Source organism: Dipteris shenzhenensis, chromosome 13 (genome assembly GCF_047967505.1).
Source record: "Dipteris shenzhenensis isolate YYH24624 ecotype China chromosome 13, Dip_SZ_1.0, whole genome shotgun sequence".
NCBI classification, from domain to species: domain Eukaryota; kingdom Viridiplantae; phylum Streptophyta; class Polypodiopsida; order Gleicheniales; family Dipteridaceae; genus Dipteris; species Dipteris shenzhenensis.
The window spans coordinates 9,026,192-9,052,906 of NC_141608.1; the positions used below are offsets into that span (position 1 = coordinate 9,026,192).

The 26,715-nt window shown below is 40.6% G+C and overlaps 1 protein-coding gene across 1 annotated transcript; it reads right to left on the bottom strand.

Annotated features, from left to right (window-relative positions):
* Positions 1-14,864: 14,864 nt before the first annotated feature.
* Positions 14,865-16,260, bottom strand: LOC147895000 (cell number regulator 2-like). Its single transcript, XM_087384175.1, has 4 exons — positions 16,100-16,260; positions 15,827-15,898; positions 15,369-15,581; positions 14,865-15,288 (listed from the first exon to the last, which is right to left on the bottom strand). Exons 1-4 carry the CDS (start codon positions 16,161-16,163, stop codon positions 15,227-15,229), a joined length of 411 nt encoding a protein of 136 aa, XP_087240301.1. The 5' UTR covers positions 16,164-16,260; the 3' UTR covers positions 14,865-15,226.
* Positions 16,261-26,715: the final 10,455 nt, after the last annotated feature.

Sequence of the window (26,715 nt, forward strand, 5' to 3'; positions counted from 1 at the left end):
TTAATGTGATTGTCTTAAACCAGCTCGGTGGTTGGAACATCATGCAATCGTGATTGGGTCAACTCAAACACTAGTTAAGTCTAGAGGAGGTAGGCACTGGCAACGAAATGCATTTGTGTTGGTTTAGGATTACCTGCAACCCCCACAAAATATAACCTTGAGTAAATCCCAAACAACCACCGTGCTTGTTTCAGTAAATCCCAATCAATAAATCCTAAACAAGGGAAAATGTAAATCCCAAACACTATACTAATCCCAAACAACCACCGAGCTTGTTTTAGTGACAATGACTGTGCATGAGGGACCATCTAATTCATAGGTTCAGATTAGCATTCAGTCAAAATTAGACTGTAATAATAACAATGACTGTGCATGAGGGACCATCTAATTCACAGGCTCAGATTAGTGTTGATCCGGAATCAGATTATTGTAATAATAATGACTTTGCATCTAGTTCACAAGCTTATATTAGCATTGAGTCAATTTATCATGATGTAATAGCAATAGTTTAGAATGAGAACTAGCATTAAGTTGAGATAGACTGTAAGAACATATCACACGGTTAGAATTACCATCTAATCGCACGTCATGAGTGAAGCAGTCATGAGAAAATAGAACCTTCAAATCCAACTAAATGCAACATTTTCAAATTATAGTGAAGTAGTCGTATCCAAGGACGGATAAATGGTGAATTATTGCTTTAAAATTGAAGTTATATAGAAAAGCCAAATGTATAGTCAGCCCCTAACGTTATATACCCAAGTAGTATACAAGCAAGTTTTACTCTTCTACATTTTGAAAAGAGACCACCATCGTATCTAAGTATGGATAAATACAAAGACAAATTTTTTTTTTCCGAAGAAGACAATTTACTACTTAAGTCAAGTTCCATTGAAAAGCTGAGTGTATTAGAGGAGTGGTCAGCCCCTAAAAAAGTCCCGGGTAATATATATCCAAGATTCCAAGAGATAAAATCCGAGATCTTTGAAGGAATTTATATTTACACAAGGATTCTAGGACACAGGCTCAACACTTCGCACAATGGAAGCCTTCACCAACATACTTTGCAAACTGTGGGTTCTTATAGTATTGAAGGCCTTCCCAGAGTTCCTCATGCAATATGATGATCTTGTGAATGACACTCTTGGGAACTCTGCATTCCTCCTCCAAGCGATCAATCTCATCAACGACAATCTTGGGTTGTCGAGGGACCCCTTGCAAAATGGCTTCATCAAGCTCAGTATCATCGGTATTAAAAATGTCATTGCCTCTGTGGCTTTCCATCTCTATTCCTCTGCTGTTCCTTCACTCAAGACTTGTCAAGTTTTCAACTAGTTTGCGCACTGGCAATAAAATGCATTTTTGTTGGTTTAGGATTAACTACAACCCCCACAAAATATAATCTTTAGTAAATCCCAAACAACCACCACGCTTGTTTCAGCAAATCCCAATCAATAAATCCCAAACAAGGGAAAATATAAATCCCGAATAGTATACTAATCCCAAAAAGCCACCAAGCTTATTTTAGTGACAATGACCGTGCATGAGGGGCCATCTAATTCATAGGTTCAGATTACCATTCAGTCAGAATCATACTGTAATAACAATGATTGTGCATGAGGGACCATCTAATTGACAAGCTCAGATTAGCATTGCAAACTGTAATAACAATGACTTTGCATGGGGGACCATCGACTTCACAAGCTTAGATTAGCTGGGTGTATGTGCCACCGTTACTCCCCCCTCATCCCATTGAATTATTATGATCTTGGCTTCGATGACCGAGAAATTCTCCCATGGCAACCATCTAATCACACATCATGGCTAGATGATCATGTGATCGCCGATACTAGGTTGGGCTACCAGCAACGCTGGGTGTATGTGCCACCGCACCTCCCCCCTCATCCCATTGAATTATTATGATCTTGGCTCCGATGACCGATAAATTCTCCCATGGAAACCATCTAATCGGACATCATGGCTAGACAGTGATGTATATGACTGCCTACGCTAGACTGGGCTACTAGCAAAGCTGGGTGTATGTGCCACCGCTCCTCCCCCCTCATCCCATTGAATTATTATGATCTTGGCTCCGATGACTGAGAAATTCTACCATGGCAACCATCTAATCGCATGTCACTGGCTAGACGATGATGTATATGACCACCTATGCTAGGCTGGGCTACTAACAAAGTTGGGTGTATGTGCCACCACTCCTCCCCCCTCATCCTATTGAATTATCATGGTCTTGGCTCTGATGACCAAGAAATTCTAGCATGGCAACCATCTAATTGCACGTCATGGCTAGACGATGATGTAGATGACTGCCTACCCTAGGCTAGGCTACCAGCAAAATCCAGCTGGTGGATTGTGTGCTCTTAGCAGTGATAGGCACCCAGAATTGCATAACTGACATAAGAAATGAAGGGGGAAAGAGTGGGAGGGTGGCAAGTCTAGCTATATAAAGGCCTTAAGGGCAGAGAAACAATTCACCGCACTTTGTCATAGCAACTTCTTTCAAGGCACTGGCAGGGTTATCAAAGAACTGCTTCTTTCAAGGCACTGGTAGAGAGAACTCAACTTGGCGGTGAGCTCACTCGAGTAGATCATTCGACAGTGGTCAGGGAACTCCATCTGATGGTGAGCTCCAGCACCCTGACGCATGCTATGAGTGTGTTACAGCATATCACCAAGTTGAGTTCTCCTTCCCTAGTGCCGAAGGTTGTGCTCAATTATGAGAGTCTCATCACCAAGATGAGTTCTCTACGAGTGACTGATGGACCAACGATGACCTGTTTCCCTTGGCTCCCCATCCTGCAACTCCCTTGGTCATGGCTATGGCTGGTGGAGTGTTGCAGGATGGAGAGCCAAGGAAAACAATGGATCCCATGACTTGGGCAGCATTATGAAGGGGCATCGAGGTTGCAATAGAAAGTTCATCATAGGGGTAGAAGGGGGCTTGGAGAGTGTGGAAGGGGGTAGGAGAGTGGGCCATCATTATTCAGTGAGGTACTAGGAGAGGACTCAACTTGGTGTTGAGCCTCTTGTAATTGCGCACAACCTTTCGCACTAGGGAAGGAACTCAACTTGGTGATCGGCTCTAACACATTGAGAGCATGCGTTAGTGTGTTGGAGCTCACCATCATATTGAGTTCCCTGTCCGCTGTTGAATGTTGTGCTCGATTGAGCTCACCTCCAAGTTGAGTTCCCTCTTCCAGTGCCTTGACTTCTGAAGTTGCTATGAAAAAGGTTATTTCAATTATGAGGTGCTCGTATTGTCCCTGCATACGAGGAGTTTTGGGTCAAAATTGTAAGAAAGTCCTACCTACGATAGTACTACGAGGTGCTCGTACTGTCCCCTGCATACAAGGCACCAGGTCAAAAGTGTAAGAAAGTGCTAACAATAGCAAAAAGTGATACCCAATCTTGCCACAGTGGTGGTGTTGACAAGTGCTTAAAGAAGTGTCACAAAAACAAAGTGCTAGCATCTTTGTATGCAATCTATTTTGTTAAATGTTTGCTTCAGATGTAATTTATTTTGTTTCAATTTCGATGTAATACTATTATTGCAAAAACTATCGGATGTAATTTCTTAATGTAATTTCTTTTGTTTCAATTTCAATGTAGTACCATTATCACCAAAACTATTGTTGGCTATTACTTAGGTAGTGAAAGTGGCTCTAAAGAAGAACAAATGGCATATTTCTACCCTCATTTACATTTTATTGCAACCATAGGGATCATTGCACAAGAAATTGTTGAAAAAACTGTTCTTACTATAGTGAAAATGGTTCCAATAACCAGCACGGTGCTTTAGAACTATGATAACTCCAATAACGAGCGTGGTGGTTGCAAGGAAACTATACTAAATTGCAAATGTCTATATTTTCCTTAGCTTGGAACTAAAATAGCTCCAAGAATGTGTGCAGTGGTTGAGAAATTGTTGCACAAGGAGTAATACGACTAAAATATCTCCAAAATAACACTATTTTCCTTGGTTTAGAACTAAAATAACTCCAACATCCAATGCAGTGGTTGCGGATATGGACCTTGAGGGGTCCCATTAGAGATTAACATGCCACGGTGGTCTTCATGCCAACATGGTGGTCTCTCCATGCCAACATCATTGCTTGAACTAGCACGGTGGTTAGCGCAGCAAAAGATTGTGTTGCGCAGTGATAGATGGCGAAGTTGCGTAATGATAGGTGGCAAAGCAAAATTTTTGTACTGTAGTCTGGCCAACATGGTTGTGCTCAAACCAGCACGATGGTTTGCTCAGAAAAAGATTGTGTTGCACAGTGACAGATGGCAAAGCTGTGCAAGCAAACATGGCAAGGCAAAGGCTATGTGATGTAGAACTTAGAGCAACAGTCTCTGTGCTCATGAGTAAATGCATATAGTGCCATGTGTCGAGCTCTGTGCTATTGACCATGATAAGATTGCGTCTAATTATTATGTCGGGAAAATTTCTGGCGAGAGCACGGGTCTGCACCACCTAGAAGCGCATTGCATCGTGGCCCCAAAATGGCCATGAAAATATTTTCCCGATTGGCTACACCCAAGCAAACGTTGACCCTAATCATCTCACATAAGTCACATATAAGCATAGAAAGTTAATACATGAAATGACTTTAATGAATTCACTCATGAAGAAGCTAAAACATGACTTCTAGCTCATCGTTCAGCTGTATCTCTTGTAAGGATTGAAAGAAACCATATCTCTTTATGTGTGTTGTTGATATGTTGTGTAATATTCTTATTTGTCCTTTGCATTGCACACAATCACACAAGACTCATTGATAAAGATTTGCTCTACTAGCGTTTGAAGAGTCTTCTTTAGACTTTGATGAGCTTGAAGACATCTACAAAGGATACACATGATCATTAAAACACCATAATCCATACATGAGAACAAAACATGCCAAAAATTGAGCCCATTTGTTTAATCATTGATTATTCCCTGCTCAATCGATACTTTTGCCAAAAAGTGTTCTGGAAATTAACCAGAGTCACTATTTTCATCAAAAAAAGAATTGATAATGTTTTATTCTAATCAGGACATTGGAAACTGTCACAAAAAAGAAATATCTATCACATGGAGCTAATGGGGCTTCCGTAACATGTGCTCACATTGTTTGATGCATAAGTCATAGCATTATGGCAGTGCATTATGATTAGTTTGAACCAGAAGAGGGGATGCATGGTAAAAAACATGGAAATGTTCATTCTTGATTATGCAAATGGGATCCAATGGCCATGATACTTTGCATGGGCCTTAAACTAGGTGATTTTGAGTCCCTTGAAAAGTATCATGGCCATCGGGTCCCATTTGCATGACTAGAACACCACTGGGGCATTATTTCGAACCAGGGGAATGCATGAGCAAAAACATGGAAATGTTCGTTCTTGAGCATGCAAATGGGATCCAATAGCCATGATACTTTGCACGGACCTCAATCTAGGTGAATTTGAGTCCCTCCCTTCCCTTTTCTTTCCCTCCCTTACCTCCCTTTCCCTTTTCTAGATCTATAGGCTTTATGAATGTATGTTTTTTAGGAATAGGCTTGAAACATATGCTTTCTATTTCTTTCAAAACAAATGTATGTTTAATAAGATGAATTTTCAAGGTCGTAAATTATCAAAGCATATGAATATGCATATTATTAAAGCTTAAAGGATATGCATAGGTTAAGCATATGCATAAGCATATGATTTAAAGCTTCAAGCTTTATGCATAAAGCTTTAAGCATATTCTTCAAAGATTTAAAGCTTTAAGCATATGATTCGAAGATTTAAACTATTTTCTTCAAACCTATATCTTCCCAAGGCTTGGAGCATATGCTTTAAAGCTTTATTGAGGGATGGGGATTCCAAGAAACAAAGTGTTGAAGTGGATGCAGACTTCACCATTGTGATGCCCTAGAACACTCACCCTTCCTGAAAACATGCTTCCCTTTCCCTTCCTTGGAAATAAGCATATCCTTCAAAGCTTTAAGTCTTATTTAAGGCCAAGCATGAAAAATTTTGCACCTCACTTGTTTCTCTTGATATCTTAATTGGACTTGCTTCCTCCCTTGCTATCTTAATCGATAGATTATCTTCATCTTCATTTACCAAGTGCTCGAGCACCTCTCGAGCACCAACCATCCCATCAACAGAGTGCACGCAAGGAGAGAAATAAGGAGAGAAATACATAAGACACTCTTGACTAAGATAGCATGGTAGGAAGAATGTCCATCAAGAATATCAAGAAAAACAAGTGATGATGAAAGCTTTTTCATGCTTGGCCTCAGTTTTCAATTGTTTTCTTCCTTTCTCTTTTCTATTGTTTCCTCCCTTGAAGCTTTATGCTCAGTTTCAAGCATATGATTAAGTCTTTAGATTTATGCATATGATTCAAAGCTTTAAGGATATGCTTCTTCCCTTTAAGCATATGCATGTTTAATTATAATGCATTGTAAAGTTTAAATGAAATATTTTCAAAAGTTTAAATAAACCCTCCCATTTCATTTGATGAAGGATGCCGAGTTGAGGATCAAGTGGTAAGAAGAGACCCTCCTCTGATAGTACTACCTCAAGTATTAGTACAGATAAGGCTCACAAATTACTAGCTCGTGAGGCTAGGTCCCAATACTAGGGAAAGGCTCCTATTCGAGTGGGATGAGGAGAGACAGTGAGTGTCGCATCCACTGGCCTCTATAGAGATATCCCAAGGCACCACTAAAGGTGGACCTGGGGAGAGAGAGGGCCATTGTTGACATAGACGATTGAGCTTTGGTACAAGTACTGCCATTGGGGGTGGTCAAGCCAACTCACAAACCTCCATCACCCTCCCCTATGAGGTTAATAGGCAGTATGAAATAATAATGGAATTCAAAGGTGCCCATGTTATAAACCGAATGCATGGGGTTGTATCCTCCAAATTCAAGAGGGTGGTGATGGATTTTTGCAAGTAGCCACAAAATTAAAAGGAGTATATCTTTATTACATTAAAGGCAGAGTTCCCTATGCCATTTGAGGACCTTGAGTTCGACAACCGTTGGATGCTCAATAAAATGGCCCAGGTGCTGAAGTTGCAAAAAGATCAAATCCACAGGAAGGCTAAGGTCGGGGAATCCAATCTTGCTTTGGTCCATGCAAAAGATTGGAAACATGTTACAAAGGAGTTATAGGACCCGCAGAAATACGCTCAACAAAAGAAGTGACTGCGGTGAGGAAGAGTCAAGTGGACCAATCCTGAACTAGTTTATGAACATGGGTCGGGAATGTACAGATGAGGAGTATAGGTATGCATACAACAACACAGAAACTCTAATGAACCTACTCATGGAGGAGGAGAATTTGTACCACTCCTCAATGTAAGCCCTTATTACATTTATTTTTTTAGAAATGCTCTTAAAGATATATATACCAACCATGCAAATCGTGTGCCGACTGGTCGAACATGATGACAGAGATGAATATTTGAGAGATGCTCACCAAGAGGATGTTGTAGCACCTAGAGAGGGTACCAGTGGGGGTGACAATAGTGGAGAGGGCGCCGGTGTGAGTGGAGAGGATGAGTACAAGGATGGGAGTAGCGAGGACTAGTTAGTACATTCTACGTAGCTACTTGTTGATGACAGACAGATAGTGCAAAACTATATATAGTGTCAATGTTTTACCTCATATGATATAATAGGACAATTTTGTAATAAAAAATTCTAAATAATACAATACATTGTCCATCATAGTGTAATACATACCTTTATAAAAGGGCAAATTAGGGCTTGCAAGCCCTAATCTGCCCTAAAAAAAGCTTGCGCACAAAATAAACTGTCGATATCCACAAAACAAACTGTTGATGTTTGCATTGATAAGGGATCAAGATTTCTTACCAGCGTCGATATTAGCATCGGTATTGTCATCGAAACTTGTATCCCAGAGCTGATATTACCGTCAAAAAAAGCATTGAAAGTGGGCTGTAGAAAACTTAGTAACCGTCGATAAGAGCGTCAATATAAATGTTGCTATTAGCGTCAAAAGTCTGAATATTGACAAAATTTTGACTTCAATCACAACATTACTTTTAATGCTTGCTTATCAATGCTAATAGACATATTTTTTTACGTATATTAGAGTTTGAAAAAAAGTGTATTTTCTATCGAAAAAAGCATAAAAGATGAGCTGAACTATTGTAGTGTTAACCTTGAGTCCGTTTATGTTTCTAATATGGTGTTTTTCTTTATAGCATATTATTTATTCACATGCACCATGGTTTATAGAGCACTGAGGACTTTGTCCATTTGGAATACTCAAGGCATGGAGAAATCACACTGCATAGCAAAGGAAGCCTACTTCAAGAATACAAGGAAGGGGGTGGTATCATGCAAAGCAATACACTATACAAAATGTTTGACTAGTTTTATAGATGTCCAGAGGTTAAGACTCTCAAGAATGACAAGGTAGAGGTCTGAAGTCTTGCAAAAGTGGTTCAACATGTCAACAAGACAAGGAGATAGACAGTGTGCTGCTTGGAAGTCCTGCACAAGGAGTCAAGGGCTTGTGGTTTGGTTGTAATGTAGAGTCAGAAAGGGGAGATGCTAGGTCCTAAGAGAACCCCAAATGAAAAATATTTGATGAATAAAAATTTAACCCTATTTTGAGTCAAGATCATATTCCAAAATTCACAAATTTGTTTGGAAAATGTAGAATTGCATGTGCATGTGTGACATGGCAGGGGGAGGGAGGGGCAAAGAGCTAGCATTAGAAAATGGGAGACAAAAGGGGGGAGGGGGGAACTCGATAAACCCTAATTAAAAGGGCCTATAAATAAACCCTAAAGTGCTCTTAAAAGGCTATATACAACATTTCAAAACCCTAAAATCCCACTTTTCAATGGCACGAGCTAAACAAACTACTAAACCCACTAAACATCTTTAGACACTACCTGCTCTCCTCCTCATAATTCCATGGCCTCCAAACACAGTCCGAGCCCTAATGAATAATAGGGAATTGACTAGTAGGGATCCCAAGGAGATTCTCATCAGTAGGAGTCCTAGCAATGTGAGTCCCCATTGTCCTATGCTCATAGGGGATCCCAGCAGGATTAGGGGTCCTTTGTGCCTCAAAATTGTCACATATGAGGAGCCTCTAGTATGACCTGCTGAGCAAGAGCTTGAGCCTGAGCCTGGCTCATAGCCCCAACCAAAGGGAAGGTAGCCAATGACAAAGAATACCATGAGACGCAGAGATTAAGTCCATAAACCCTTCAAATATAAGAAGAGAAGACTAAAGAGGAGGTTGCAAGGATGGAGAGGCAGAAGAAGTTGAAATCGGGAAAGCATCCATGGAGCCATGTCTAGAGGCTGGTGTAGAGTCCCCTAAAGATTAAGAGGCCTAAGAAGCCTAGGAGTGAATGCACTTCAAGAGATCCATAAGTTCTAGGCTACTATCGACAATCTCATCCCCCCTACATCCTTCGAGTGCATTGTACATGAAATAGCACAACAATACAAGTCTGTTGATGTGTGTTTCACTTGAGGCATTATGGGAGCACTTTAGGAGGTGATGGAGAAGATGGAATTAGGTCTTTTTGAAGATGCAAACTTATATGCAAACTTTTTGAAGATGCAAATTTTTTGAAGTAGGTCTTTTTGAAGATGCAAACTTTTTGAAGATCCACACCAAGAGAGTAACAATGATGGACAAGGACCTTGCACTCACTAAGTGCACTCGCTCTGATCCCTCCCTTAGGCCATAGATGCTTTTGCTAAGGTTTCACTTGGTGTCCTTGAATCATAAATTTAAATCTTTGCCCTTTGAGACCAATTAATAAATGATATTTTTATGTTTTATTACTAATCTATGCTATTATACATGTTATGTGATGCTTTCCATCACTTTATGCAAGTTCAGTGTGAATTTGAGTGGTCAAATGAAGTTCTTTTGATGTGGTATAGAAGGCAAAATTGTTCTACATCACGTGGGAAGCCCAAAAATGCAAAAGCCTGACACGGCACACATGGGGCCTATTTGACCATACTCGCTATGCTAGGTTTCAACATTTTTGGGTTTTTTGCACGATGCTAAGCACTTTTTCCTTCTACGTCAGTGTGAGATTCTTGCTAGATTGCTTAAAAATGACCATCATTGTGCACAAATTTATCTAATAGCATGCTTTTGAACATAATAATGAGTGAACATATTAATAAGAACAACAATTAATGTTATGTAATACAATGACAACATAGAACAAATTTTGTAAAAGAAGGAAAAATGGGTCGAGTATGTCTATATTCATATAAAATAAGAATTCTAATACAATAAGGCTTCAGTGCCTGGCTTTCTTCTCGGTTGCATCTAAAACTTTGCGAATATTAGGATTTGAATTCCCAAATAAACTCCTAGCTCTAAACCTAGTCGATAGAGCATCAAGGATCTTGTTATTGTTGGCAATGGAAGGCATACCTAGCAAAATCCATGGTAGTTTGGTAGCTAGGAGAATTATGGCTATGATAGTGAAACTTTAGAACTAAATTAACTTTATAACCTCTATATACTCGAATGTTATAAATACAAATAATAAAATAATTCTTTTTTTGTTATTGAAAACATTGGACATGAAACAAAACCATTTAAAACATCATAATGAATTGCACCTCTATGAATTGGAAAATGTCAAAATTCAAAATTATTCTATACCACATTGTTTACCATCTTCAATGGTGCAGGAGGGATAAAAGTGGCACTATGCATGCACTTCTTTGCACACTTGCCTACCTTTTCACCATTTAAGGTAAAATGGAAGGACTCAGAGATGCCATGCTACATCACCAATAGGTATTCCCACACATCCTTGAGAGTCCATTGTGATGTGAAAATCACAGTCTTGACGTCTCCTAAATCAAAATCAATACATAAACTTACCCTTGTATTATCATCATCGTTAGAGTCAAGGGGGAGCCAATTGCCACCTATTTTCTTCCATATTGAAAAACTGAGGAAAAGCTAAATATAACATTTGTCAAGAGATATTGTACTTGACGACCACATTGTCCTTACATGCATGGAATTGAAACAGATCACCTTTTTGTTCACTGGACTTGCTTCCCTAATTCACCCCAAGCAATTCCTCAAGGGCGTTCTCATGTAGGTGCTTGCATGACCACATGGTTTTTGTTCTGTGCATCTGGATATTTTGAAAAAAACAAGCAAAACTGTGCAAAGGCATAAACCAAGACAACCATACCCATTTAGAGCCAAATGTTAACTTCATGACCATGTCCACATCCTTTGCAATCCTATCCTTGTATGATTGCATTGTCCTTATGTCCACCATGCTGCAATCCATGTCTTCAAGTTACGGTGGTGTAATGCATTGAAGATGGTCATATCCTAATGACGTCCTTGGAGCAATGTACCTAGAATTATACCAATAGATATTTCTCTATTTCAAAGAAGAGGACTTCTCTGCAGCATGCATTTGCCTACCTGAATTCTCATGAATGGCAGTAAACTTGCCTAAGAATCACTTGACTGGTTACCACTTCTGAAAGTTTGAAGGAAATACATTTGCTATGCACAAGTGCTATTTTAAAATAAAATTTCAAACTAACTCATTACACTTAGGGAACTTACACAAAATATGGTCTTACAATGTGATGGCATGATTAATTATTGTTGACCTTTGTAATCGATCATTTCTTGCCAAGCTTGAACTTCATGACACGGCCCTTATATCCATGTAAAAGATCACCTTTCTTTCTCTTAGGAAGATTTTGTGGACCCTTGGCATATCCTCTCATGACTATCCATTTATTCAAGCTGTAGGTGCAAGGCATCCATTCACCCAATGCATTTTTTCTTCTGTAGAACACAAAGGACATGTATGTTCTCCTTACCATACTTGTAGAGAGGTCACAAAAGCAAAAATCCTAGAAGTGTAGCTTGGAGGGAGAGAGTAGCCCCAGCAGAGGGAGAGAGAGGGAGAGGGGGGCGGGTATAGAGCATGCAACAGAAGGTGGAGGGGGTTGCAAAGTAGCTCCAGGAATGGAGGGAGAAAGAGCAGAGGGGGATGAACAGCTGCTGTAAGAGATACTGTAGCTAGGAATGGAGAGAGAAAGAGTTGGAACAAAGTAGAGGGGTATGAGAAACCATTGTAGGAGGTGCTAGAGAGGGAGAAAGACAGTGGACCAAAGCAGCTATCAAATGAGTTTCCACATTTGAAAAATGGAGGGAGAATGGAGTTGGACCAAAGAGGAGGAGGGTGCAAGCCTACAATAAGCTAAGAGGGGGGAAAATTTTCCCAAAATTCCTACAACCTCTTGAATACATTTGGGGCTTGTCTAGGGGAGGTGAACATGGGAGGCTTGGGTCAAGTATGGGTTGAGGGGGGGCCAAGGGGGAGAGGGGAGATGGTTTTAGGGGTCCTTGTGTAAGAGGAGTAGCCAATAGGGGTTGTTTGCAAGTCTGCTCAGTGCTCACCCTCCACCTCAACATGGAATTTCCCCACAAAAGGGAGCACTCCCATTGGTACACCTCAAATCCCTCACTAACCCCCTGAAATTCAGAAACACTAATTGGGGGCCCTTTGGAGACCCCAATTCTCCCCTAATTTGAGAACCAATACCTCATAAACTAATTGAGAAAAATACAATTATTATGCCTAAGCAAATAGAAAGATCTACTTTAACTTAAAATATTGAATCAATTCACAAGCTCCTAATGAATTACTTAGACCTTTTAGCTCTTTAGCTTGTTGATATTAATTTGTATACTTAAGTTCTTTAGAATCTTGCAAGTATTAAAAACGTTTTAAAGGGGGGGGGAAATAAATATTAAGCCCTCCCAATACAAAAAATCCCTAAACATTATATCCTATCCATCTCCTTTTTTAAGTATTTCTAGCTCCTGTATGGTTTACTCATGGGATTTCACGTTTATTCATGGCATTTCCTCCTTTTGTGTCATCTCTTGCATGACAATTAGATATCCCTTTTGGAAATAAACCAATAGCCCTTGATGGATTAAATCAATGTCCTATGTGAACACTTGAAGTCTTAAACATGACATTTGAATCACTATCTTGCATGAATATTTGAAGTCTTGAACATAAAATTTGAAGTCCCCATATATGAGGTTATAAAAATAAAATTTAAATCAATATCCTACGTGAGTCTTTAAAGTCTTAAACATGACATTTGAATCAATATCCCTTGTAAGTCTTTAACCAATAGCCCTTGATGGATTAAATCAATATCCTGCATGAATATTTTAAATATTGTTGAGCATGACGTTTGAAGTCCCACATATGAGTTTGGTACTCCCAAATACGAGTAGATCCATTTCCCACATGGAATCTTTGAATTCCTAAACATCAACTTGAAATCCCACTTATAAGTTTAGAAGTCCACTTTGTGAGTGAATCAATATCCCACATGGAATATTTGAATTTTCAAACGTGATATTTAAAGTCTTGTATATGAGTTTGGAGGTTCCTTATGGAATTTGAAGTCCCACAAATGAGTTTTAGGGTCTCTTATGAGTTTTGACGTCCCATATAAGAGTTTCAGAGGCTCTTATGAGATGTGATCCATATCCTACATGGGATTTAAAGTTGCATATAGGACTTTGGGGTCCCTGATGGGATTTAAAGTCCCACATAGGAGTTTTAGGGTCCCTAATGAGGTTTGATGCATGTCCTAAAAGGGATTTGAAGTCCCATAGAGGGGTTTAGGGGTCCCTTAAGGGATTTGATCATATCCATAACCTATCCATAAGAGATTTGTAAAGTCCCTTATGGAAGGTAGTAGGTTGTTAGGTTTTCTTTGACATGATAAGAAATAACATTTTTAAGGAATTAGTTCAAGATTTATGGAATTAAATACAATTTAAAAGACTTTTTTGGAAAAAAATAAAAAAACCATGAACCATTTTGAAGAGTGGTGCCTTTTTTCGAGGCATCAGAGAAGTCGTCCATAGTCAGCTTGCAGGGGTCACTATATATAAACCCTATATATCACGTGCGTTCAAGGCCTATTTGTAAAACCCCTTGTACGTAAATTTATCATGAATAAAACACACCCTTTTTCTATTCAATCTATGAATATCCCCTTTATATGATACCCTTCTGTATGTGAAAAATGTGTAAAAAGGTCGTGTAAAAAAATCCTCCTGCTAAACCCACGTGGTATGCTTACATATTTATGAGTGACCCCCTGAGGTAGTCAGCCTCTACTTTGCTATGGGAGACAAATGACTAAGAATCATGTTAGCCCAAGACATGCAGTTAGATGTCCAGCATCACGGCCTATTGCTAATTTCTTATGTAGGTAACACAAGCTCAAATGTTAACCCCATGCATCATGGACATAATCACAGAAAGAAGGAAACTTCCATAAGGGAAAAGGCACATGTGGTAAAGTAGGAGTGCAACAGTGCACCTCATAAGGTTAACATAATCATCTCTTTTGTTACCCAAGATCAAATGCTAACCCCATGCATCATGGAGGTAACCATAGGAAGAAGGAAACTTTCATAAGGGAAAAGGCACGCAATGGTCCCATGATGCAAAGTAGGATTGTGATGTTGTACTTCATAAGATTACCATAATGATCTCTTTTGCAAGCTCATCAAAGCTCATGTTGCCATAATTAAGGAGCGCCCCCTTCAAACTTATTGTCACCACCGATTTGCAAGTGATAAACTTTAAGGTATTCGCAACGATTGCAAACATTCAAACTTTAAATACACCATAATAAGAAGCCATTTTTGACATGAGTTTAAATAAATAAAAATAAAAGTAAATAAATAAATAAAAAGGAGTACTTTATTGATATAGAAAAAAGGATCTTCATAGCCCTACAAGAGCTCAAAGAGTGGAGAGTCAAGTGAACTACCTAAACTATTTCCTTAGCCAAAGCACAAAGTCTTATTGTTGAGAAGTAGGCCAAATCATAAAGGCTGGTAGTTGCTAAGTAGCCAAACTTCCTTTGATTGATTGAGTAAACTGTCTAACTCCATGAACTAAATGAGCAATTAAAAAGCCATATTGAGTAGCCATATGAGGGGACCCGATTTGAGGGACCCCTTGTACGATGAGAAATTTATAGCGTACTCTCAGCTTTTTAATTATGATAGCCAGTCAAATTTGCGAGTTCAATAACTAGGCCCAGATTGGCTCAAGGGGAGCACTACAAACACCAAGACAGTCCGACGAATCGATTAAAGATCTAAAAGTTCAAGTTTAATAGTTGTTCATGGCTTGAGATGGCGGTGCGTCGAAGACCGTGTTTCCAGCTCCATAATCTGTAAAATAATGGGCACCTCTCAGATACAACTACCATCTGATCATCTACAATTTGTGACAACAATCTACTTATATTTACCGAGCTCTTTATCCGCATTCCGATTTCTCAGCTCACGAAATGTTTGCGCAATGGAGCAGCATAGACAACAGCAGTCCGTGCAGATGTCGTTGCAAGGCTCTGCGGGAAGACTGTATTTTCCCCGTAACTTCGATCTGTAAATACACGTATAAAGGCAACCACAACCCGTAGTACACTGTAAAAGACCGAAAATCGCCCCTCCGATCAAGCAAGCTGCATCGAAGGGAAGTTCAAATCAGTCATCATCTGCTTTCGATCGACCCTCTTATCGAGGAAGCCTTGATTTGATGGTTAGCCGAGTCCGATTGTATGAGCGAGCTTTCTAAGACACGGTCCAAATATAAATAAAAAAATTGAAACAATCTCGTCTTCGTTATGTACTAGAAACAGAATACTAATCTTGATCACTCCATCTTGTCGGTCCATACAAATGAAAACTGGCGTTGCACGAGACTCACATGTTTGTCCGCGATCCAGTATGTTGACCACTTGCCCGACAATAACACAAGGACAGCATGTGGCGCAACAGCCTGCACATCAGATGGCATAAATTTTGATCATCAGCATCTACTGGCAGTTTCACCCCTTACCTCAAAATTGAGACAGATGCGGTTTCTAGCCTCTAAGGGTTGGATCAAACTTTTGCTCATCACAGCGTATAATATATAAGATGGTTTTCGGTGAAACCAACGGCGGTGGGATTTTAGAAGCAGCCAGCGTTTCTCTCTTACATGTTCCACAATCCTCAAAGCAGCCGCACAGGCCGGTGGTCCAGCGTCCAGATTGGGGTTCCATGTTGCAGGCGTTGAGCGATTCAGGAACTACAAGGGTTAGAATTAGAGCGATAAGCGGCGAAATAGTGCAAAGTGAGAGTTTGTGGTGCAGGCTTTGATCAGATTTTGTGGAAACTTTCTGATGTTTTATAATGCCGAGGTGCGTGAATCAGCTCGCTCGGTTGCTCGAGTGAACTGAGTCACGCGCTATTCCTACAGACGTGGGGTGATAGCATTCGACAAGGTCTGCGGTCGCACGGAAGATGATACGACCCGTTCGATTTGACGCTTTTCTATTCAAGAAATCGACATCGCACGTCTGCACGTCTCTATCATAGCTGTCAGACTTGGAAAATGCTGTCAGACTTGGAAAATGCGCACGTGCCTCAAAGAACGTGTTGGACGATGGAATCATAGCTGTCAGACTTGGAAAATGCGCACGTGCCTCAAAGAACGTGTAGCCGCCTTGTTTATTTTGCAGTCAAGGTCCTCGATATGCCCAAGTGCACGTGTAGCCGCCTTTGATTATTTTGTAGTCAAGGTCCGCGGTAACTGCAATGTTACTGCATCTTCTTTTTCAGAAGATGAAATCCGTCAACGAGACAGCCTTTGCACGTACACTGCTTGCCAAAAAAATTGATAAACCATTAGAATGGAAATTCCATGGTAGGAGATGACTCAAGTTTTCCATTCAAATTAGACCAAGTCCCCTCGAAAAAATGATTAACGCCCCTGGCCTTAGTTTTTCCTGGAATTGCCACCCGCAGGCAATTCACTAAGGACTTGAAATATTCAACAAGACAGCCTTTGCACGTACACTGCTTGCTTAAAAAAATTGATTAACCATTACAGTGGAAATACCATGGACCCCTCGACGACTTGTGCATACACTCAAGAAAAAAGGATCACTTGAAATGCCTTGAAGAAATCCTTTAAAAATGTAGGAGATGACTCAATTTTTCCATGCAAATTTGACCAAGTCCCCTCCAAGAAATGATTAAACATTAGAATGGAAATTCCATGGCTAGAAAAGACTCAAGTTTTGCACGTTGGCTAAATAAGTTTGAAAGCACAATTGTACTTAATTGAATAGATAGAGTTTGTTTTATTATATGCAATCAATTACTAATATACAATATTCAAATTAGAGCAAGTCTTAATTCGCTTCCCTTGCTAAATAATTTTGAATTAGAAAACACAAGTATAGTTGATTGAATAGGTCCCATTTGTTATATTATATGCAATTAATTCTTAATCACCTTAAGCAAACAATGCAACAAAAAATTGGCTTTTCTAATATGCAATTAAAAGAGTCATCAATTAAAAAAAGAAAAGAGTCAATTTTAGTTGAATTGTTTGATCAAGGTGATTAAGAATTATATTCTTTTGACTTTTGTAGAAGTTTTGCTTACATGCCATTCTCCATAAGACATACAAGTAGCATGACCCATCTACAATGGGCTAGAGACTCGCTCCCTTGGGTCTCATGGTGGGATCTTAAATTTTCTTTAATTTCAAGAAGTGAGTTTTCGAGTTAAATCAAGAGCCCCTCCATGGCATTAATCGCTTGGTCTTGCTCTATGCTCAATTTACTCTTCTCCTTCTCCTTGCCTTTGCCATAAGACATACGAGTAGCATGACCCATCTACAATGGGCTAGAGACTCACTCCGTTGTGTCTCATGGTGGGATCTTAAATTTTCTTTAATTTCAAGAAGTGAGTTTTCGAGTTAAATCAAGAGCCCCTACATGGCATTAATCGCTTGGTCTTGCTCTATGCTCAATTTACTCTTCTCCTTCTCCTTGCCTTTGGATCAGTGCCTCACTGCCACCTTTCTTCCTCTCTCAAGCCATGACTTGGCCTCCTCTTCTCCCTAGTCACTCATCTCAACTTGCCCCTCAACATTCTGTAAAGTCCCCTAGTTGGGGATCTTCCCTACCCTTGCTCACCTCAAGCTTCATCAAAATCACGTCCATGACACCATTTCTCCTTCTCTTGCCCATTGCTTAGCTCTATCCTGGCTAGATATGAGCTATAGCAATTTGTTCAGCACCATATTTTTATCCCTTGGATTGCTTTCCAACCTTAGTATCCTCTTGGATTTGAGCTACAACAACCTCTCCAACACCATCCCCCCTCTCTCAAATCAAAGTTCCATTCACAACATCCTCTATACGAGTTCCAACATGCTTTCGGGCACCAACACTGTAGAGCTTAGCTAATTAATGCAGCTCACAAAACACAATCAATTCCTAGAGGTCATCCTTGACATGTACATATGGTTGTGTTTATGTGTGTATAAATGTATTTATACATGCATGTGTATCTTTGTGTGTTCGATCACACCGGGGACGAGTATTTTTCGAGCAAAATCTTCCAAGCGTTTGAGCGAAGGGAAAAAAAGCTTCCAACTATGTAAAAATCTAGCAAAAATAGATCGGAACAAAACATAGTTTCACTTAGAAATATGCAAAGTATTATTGCAATGCCCATTTTATACACAAATCTTTACTGGAATCTTTGGGAATGGTGAGTAACATAATGGGATGGCTTTTGAAGAAACCCACATCTAGACTTCTCTTTGAAAATTTCCTTATGATCCTTCTTAGAACTTTTACTTAATAGGGGGTGACATTGAAAACCCTCTCTCAAGCTAGCCTCATGAAAGGGTTTATCCAAAGAAACCTCATTGAAGTAAGCCATGAAGGTAGTTTCACCAGTGAAATCCCTTTGAAGTAGGTCTTCCAAGGTAGCTTCGCCAGCTTTGTCCAAATACTTTTAAAAGTGGCATAGCTTTGTCCAAAGATGGTCATTCAGCCACTCAAAGTGATAGGAAAACCCCATTTAAGCACATCTATGGGGTTATATTTTGGAAAATCTTGCATATATTGTATTAAATATTACACATGTTTAATGAGAGTGATATATAAGCACAAGTTAATATTTATTTATAGTAATTTAAACTTTAGAAGCATATCCATAAATATCTTGTTATTTATGCTATTAAAACAACAAAAAGATCTTGTCATATTGATATAAATGTGTTTAAGAAGTAATTATATATGTATGATATTATTACATTGAGAGTGATTATGAGGGATGTTTCTTAAATGAATTATTTATTCAACACTTTTGTTAGGTAATAATAGGGGTACAAAGGATGTCGATGAAGAAGAAAATTTATGTTATGTAAAATTAAATGAGTGACAATTCTATATATTTTTATGATAAAGGGATCTAGTTCTAGTGAAAATAAAAGTGTTAAAACCATGTTTCCTAAAGAAATACAAATTTTTAAATCTCTTGAAAAACACGCTCAGATAAACCTGCTCATATGTTTTTGCTCGTAAAATTGACGCGTCCGATCACACCTACAAAACCAAATTCACACCCCCATATGCATAGAGAATCAATATACACATGTGCATGTGTAGACACACCTTCCCATGTGTGTGCACATGTAGGCACACACAGATACACATGCTCATGTGAACTGAGTGTGAACTTACACGTGTATACACACACTTGTGCATGTGTGTATAGCTTTAGATCGATGTGATGTTAGTAAATGCATGTGTCTATTTGTGTGTACATGTGTGTCTATGTGTATGTAGTGTGGTAACTTGTGGCAAAGACACTATCATAAAAGGGGGAGAAGAAACCCGATAAGAGTCATATGAGCTTTCATCTTCCTTTTGTTAAGGTTCTCAGTTTGATGCATTGGAGAGCTTTAAAAAATATTGGATTACATGGCAATCTTTTTTTCACATGGATGGATGTGTCAGGGGCATTTTGACACTGCACTTCATAGTGTACAACCTAAGAAATCTATTGAATGTTGAACATTTGTTCTCTCCTCCTGTGAAAATTAAGGCAAGTGATCTCCCACCAATTTATGCATTATTGGTGGGTAATCTCTCAACATGATAGGATCTAGAAACCTATAGAGAATTCAAAGATGATGATCAGCTCAAACACCAGAACCATGCTGGCTTGGACTTAATGTGATTATCCTAAACCAGCTCGGTGGTTGGAACATCATGCAATCGTGGTTGACAGAGATGTTTTTATCGAAGTTATGCTTATATATTAATAGAAAATCTTTGCAAAAGTTTTCAACCTCAAATTTTTAGTTTCATAATATTGGCAGAATATAGTACTTTTTTATATATTTTCTTTTGAATTCTGAAGGAAAAAATGTAAATCCTGGTGAAACTTTAAATTTTCTTGCATAAAAGTTTCAAATCCTCGCGAATGTTTCAAAATTTTGTTTTTATTAGGGCACATAAACTCTCGACGCCAATATAAAAGTTTAGTTTCTTAACGAAACTAACTTGAAAAAATCATCCATGGTGGTTGAGTCAACTCAAACACCAGTTTTGTGATTATCCTAAACCAGCTTGGTGGTTGGAATATCATGCAGCCATGTGGTTGGTTCAGCTCAAACACCAAATCCAAGATGGCTTGGACTTAATGTGATTGTCTTAAACTAGCTCGGTGGTTGGAACCTCATGCAATCATGATTGGGTCAGTTCAAACACTAGTTAAGCCTAGAGGAGGTAGGCACTGGCAATGAAATGCATTTGTGTTGGTAAATTAGGATTACCTGCAACCCCCACAAAATATAACCTTGAGTAAATCCCAAACAACCACCACGCTTGTTTCATTAAATCCCAATCAATAAATCCCAAACAAGGGAAAATGTTAATCCCAAATAGTTTTTTTGAAAAAAAAAAATCCCAAACAGTATACTAATCCCAAACAACCACCGAGGTTGTTTTAGTGACAATGGCTATGCATTAGGGACCATCTAATTCATGTACATGCTTCTCTTCCCCCTCTCCCTTTCCCCTTGTGTCATAGTCTCCCTCTTCATTCCCTCCCCTTCTAATTCCTTTTCCCCTCCCATGATAACGTTTCGCCCTCACGTTCTCGTTTCCTCTATGGCCCTCGAGCGTTGCCATGCTTAGCCTCTAGCCTCTGGTCCTGATTTCTTTTCTGGCTAATAGAAATGGTGTGGCTGCTGGGATCGAAATCTCTACGGCTAGTGGTGTAAAACTTGTTACTCCTACGACTGGGTGCGGCTCTGCAGCCTCTTCCGTGCACAGCTCTCTACTTTTGCACCTCCAAACTGTGTACCTTCCCTGTCCCTACGATTTAAAAATCTCCCTGCTTCTGCACTTTCAATGTGCTTGCTTTTTGCTCATGGTTCCTACGTGTATTCTGGCCAGCAAATCTTTTGCTCCTATCGGTCGCATTTGCAAAACCATACCATCTGCGCTCCTTCTGAGTTCCTGCATGTGCATTCGATTCGCGCGTCTACTGTGTTCACCCACGTGATAGTTTTCTGGGCTCCTGCGTCTTCTGGTCATGGATAGTTTTCTTGCTTCGTGCGTCTACTGTGTTCACCCACGCGACAGTTTTCTGGGCTGCTACATCTTCTGGTCGCGGATAGTTTTTCTGAGTTTCTGCAAAACTGTAATAGCAGATCCCACGCCCCCCCTCTCTCTTCTCTTCATCTTCTTCTCTTTCTCTTCTCCTCTCCTCTCCTCTCTTTTTATTAAAGAGTACGATTTGAACCCAAGATCTCCCCCTTCACAAAAGGGAGACTTATCATTGGGCCAACAAGTTGGAAGTGATGAAAATGTAATGAATTTTGTTTATATATGTAACTCTCTAACCGTGGGGAGTTTACTCTTGCTGTAAAAAGCAAAAGTACTTCATTCCATGTGCTCTATTCACATCTCTTGTTCGATCACCGATTCAAAACTTTTCCAAGTCCACTTCATGGATGCATGCCACACGAGGAGGGTGGATATTTATGTCACTTATCGACGAGTTTAAGGATTTGGTGCCTGGTCCTCTGCTCATTACGGCTACCAATTGGCGAGATCTCTTTCTTGATCTTCATGTCGACCTTCAATGGCTAATTGTCCAGTGCATTGTTCAAGGAGATGACGGGTGGGATGATACACCATGGTTGGTTCAAGGTGAAGAACTATTGATACATTGGGAGAACTTTGATTTTAATTCTACTCATTGTGCAATGATCGAGCTACTTGCTACTTCAGAGGTAATTAAAAGGGTGTCCTTCATTGAAGGGTGGGATGCTCACCAAGCTTGGGGGGAGATTTGGCGCATTTGCTTGTTAATTCCTATGGATAAGCTCGTCTTGAATGGTTTATTCTCAATCTCACTACAAAGGTTTCTAGGCCTCGGCTATGGTTGGTAATGTTTCGACCAAGGAATCCATTTGTACCTAATTAACCTTTTGTGCCTCATTTCGAGCTTCAAGTTGTAACTCTTTTTGGTCTAAAGATAAACTATCAACAAAGGATTGCAAGTTTATTTGGTGCTGAACGTTTGGCTCAAGTGTTGAATTCTCCCCACCCTCTCCTTCTACCTATCTTGGACTACCGAGAAACTTGGGATGTCCGAATTTTAGTCTTGGTGTGATGACATCTTGGATCCTTCAATTTGATGGAGCTTACAAACCTTCGACCAAGGCTGCTAGCATGGGTGTGAAGCTGGCACAAGAACATCATGTCAAGTAACTTGAAGTGCAAGGAGATTCTCAACTAGTGTGTGAACAAGTTAGTGGAAGGTGGAAGGTGCGGAGCAAAGACTTGGTTCCACGACATCAACAAGCATTGGAACTTTGCAACCAATTTGAAGAGGTAAAAATTCAGCATATCCCTCGAGCTCAAAATCTAGTTGCTGATTTCTTGGCATGTGAAGCTTGTACTTCAATCACGCATGACGCGGGTGGAAGGACTACCCCAACAAAGTCGCAAGCCACGAAGGAGGGTGATCATTTGTAAGGAATGCAAAGGTTGTGGTCATCATGAAACTAAGTGTTGGGCATATTTGATACGAGTTTACCGACTTTGAAAGATCATCGGAAAGGTCCTCAAGGACATTGCTTAAAAGAAGGATGCCAGACTGCACACCCCTTGAAGAAATAGCATGGCGACTACAAGAACTGGAAGAAGCTAAAGGTGATGTGCAAGCTCTCCAACTATTGACATTTGTCATGGCATTCTTGTTTGCCTTGATGAACAACCTCATGCAGCGCCGTGTCTCTAACCCTCACTTGTAAAGATGGATGTGATATCATGAGGGTTGGTCCTTTTAATATTGTCTATGTGCTATTCTATGTTGAAGATTCTTCCCATGTAGTATTTCACAATACACCAGTCACACCCTACCCTACCTATGTGTGCTTTGTGGATGTATCTTCACCCGATTTTCAATTCAAGCTTCCTCTTTCTATTGTTTGTCCATAGATAAGCCTCGTCTTGCCTCTCTCTTTTGCATCTTCCAAGCATGGCTGACATTCCCGTGTTTTGTGGACGAGTTGAAGAAAATTCAAATGAGTATCTTGTGGCCTTTAAGCGCCGTTGTGTTTCTCTCAACTTTCTTACTGAAGACAGATGACTGTTGGTTCTTCCCACATTTCTAGAGGGTTTGGCTCAAATGTGGTATGAGAAGCAGGCCAAAGACGTTCGCCAAAGCTGGCCAAGGTTGACAGCAGCGATGATTGAGTATTTCGGCAAAGAAGAGAAGCCAGAGAATGTGTACCTGCAGGTGGTAAACTTGAAGTAGTCGGAAGGTGAGACGGTGCGTCGATACGTGGATCGAGCGACCGTGCTCCTGGACCATTTAATTGCCACACAGGAGGACAATGCCGAATTTTGAGCTGGAATGACTCAGCATGTGTTGGGCTACCTTGTAGCAGGAGCAAGTGATGAATTCCGCCTCAAGCTTAAATGGGAGAATCCAGAAACTATGATGCTAGCACATGAGATTGCTCAAAATTTTGATAAAGTTCAGTCTGACCCCGGTTCAAAGAAGACGATTGTCCCTTCACAGCCCCCTCAATTCTTGCAACAACAACCTGGGGGGTCTAACTCAGGGGCATACCCCCACCTCTCATCAGAGATGTATCTACCGCCTCCACCTCAAATGTATGGTCCTCCCTTAGATGCTTACCCTCAACAAGGTGTATATTCTCACCCTCCGCCTCGAAGATTTCCCCAGCCTCACCCACGAGCCCCCCTCCTTTCTACTCCCTCGGCCCCTCCAACTAAAGGGGCCCCCCTGCAATAGAACCTGGAGTCAATGACCTAGCCAAGGCCTTGAATGACCTTCGGCTTGAGATGGTGGGCATCAGAAATCAAGCCAACCTCCCTCCAAGAGACCGTGCTAATGTTGTATGCTACGAGTGCCACCAGAAGGGTCATTATTGCACGGAATGTCCCAATATTCCAAGGGTGAATCTTCTAAGTGAATCAGGCATTGAGGATTTTGACGTAGAGATCCTTGACCTTGGGAAAAGAAGTCGTACCACCTCGGACCCCTCTCCAAACCGTGGATCGGGCCGCCCCAGGAAGAAGGTGTCCTTCTCAGAGCCCTCAGATGCTGAGATGGCAGACCCACCAACAGAGAAGACTAAAAGATCCTGCAGGAGTAAGTGGTCGCCTTCAGATTTTCCCATCAGCTCGGGGCAAGAAGACTATTCGGTCATTCAGGACCTTGCTCATCGTTCTTTGAGCATCACACTCCCTCAACTAATAGCATTAAGCCCTAAGGTGAGACGTGAGCTGCACCAAGGGCTCTCAACAAGGAGGAACAAGAAAAAGGGAAAGGTAAGAGAGGTATCTTCTATCTCTGAAGAAATTGATCAGCACCCACATAATCGATGTCATCATAGATAATTGCCGTGTCAAAAATGTGTGTGTTGATGGGGGAGCTGCATGTAATATCATGGTGCCCCGAATGATGAAGAAATTGAATTTGAAATGTACAAGGTGTTCCTCCACTCCAATCAAGGTAGCAGATGGTCGACGACTCGCCACCCTGGGAGTCATTGAGGATTTGCCCATCACTGTCAATGGGTTGACCACCACCATCAATTTCTATGTAGTGGACATTGAAGATACAGGCAGGAGTTACCCAGCCATACTCGGGAGACCATGGTTGAGAAAGAGTGATGCAGTCAGCTATTGGAAGACAAGACACATGTCTTTTGGTGCTTCTAAGGAGAAGATCCTGGTGCTACCCGGTGCCACGGAACCAGAAGAAGAAGAGGAGCAAGACTGTGATACTCTCTCATCCTCGGTGTCTGAATCAATGGAAGAATCAGACGGGGGGGGAGGAATTCTTAGAGGAGGAAGTTTACATGATGGGGGTGTCTCTGACCCCGCCACATGCAAAAAAGGTAATAGCTAGTCCTCAATAGCTTGAATCTATGCTTTCCCTAGACCTCACTCCAAGTGAGAAAGACAAGTTCCTAGAAATGTTCAAAGATTTCCCTGACCTCTTTGCAACTAGCTACCACCACCTTCGCCATGTGGCTTCCATGGAGCACAAGATAGAGTTGAAGCCTGATGCGAAGCCTGTGGCTTAGAAGTATCGGAGATTAGGGCCCCTGCAGACCGATGCTTTGCGTTCGAAGTTGCAGAAGCTTGTAGAAGCTGGGTTTATTGTTCTGGTTCATAATACTGAATGGGTTTCACCAGTGGTAGTCACCCCAAAGAAAAACAACAAGTGGCGGGTTTGCATCGACTATGGGAAGTAGCAAGCTAAGGGTGTCCACTTTTTGTTCACTCCCCAATCCTTAGGAGGTGGAAAAACAAGCTTTTTAGCACACAAAATTGCAAATCTCACCTACTTCTCTATGGATCTAGTCTTTGAAGTCTTCTGACACAACATCACACTTGCTATTGTGCACACAATCGTATGGTCTGATTGAAAATTCGATGCACACACAAAAAATTTCTTTGTGTCACACGGCATGGTTCCAGGGTGGTCACACGTTTGTCACGAACAGAGAGTGTCATATTAAATTCTAAATTTCTCACTCATTTTAGATTAAATGTTATTGAAACTTTGTAAGTGGTCTCTTTGCATTATGTAGAGCTTAACTTGATTTATTGGTAATTTTTTGAATGATTTATCTAATGATTGCACCGCGCACATTGCGAGCAGGCATGATTAGGAGGCAGAGTCTAGAGGATAGTGAGACTGATGCTATTTGGGCTTCGAGTGGTCGTGCACCTCACATAGATCGATTGTTGGATGATTCCACTAGGTCCTTCATACAACAGTTTTGGGAGGAGCATTGCAGAGCATCCCCGGTGTTCAAGAAGGCATTGCGGAAGAGGGTGTCATGCGGTGTGTACATTGAGCATGGTGCATGTTTTTTGGAGTGTACCCAGACTGAGTTGTATACTCAGTTTGTAGAGGCGCACCCGGAGTTCAAGATTGGGTAGAGGTCATTTGAGCGATGCAGGCCATGGTTTGTGCGATGCTCTCAGGAGTGTGACACATGCTGTTGTCGCTACCATGTGGATTTTGGATTGATGTATGATGTATTCCGTTCCCTTGATGGTCATAGGGGAGTGGTTCCTACTAGCCCTCGCGACTTCATTCATTCCATATTGTGTACACGAGATGGTGATGATTTATTCCACTCCCTTGATTGTGTGGAAGGCACGTGTACTTTGTGTGGTGACTTTGCTAGAGTGCCATGAGTTGCACTAGATACTTGTGATGTGCAGATGGTTCGTTGGC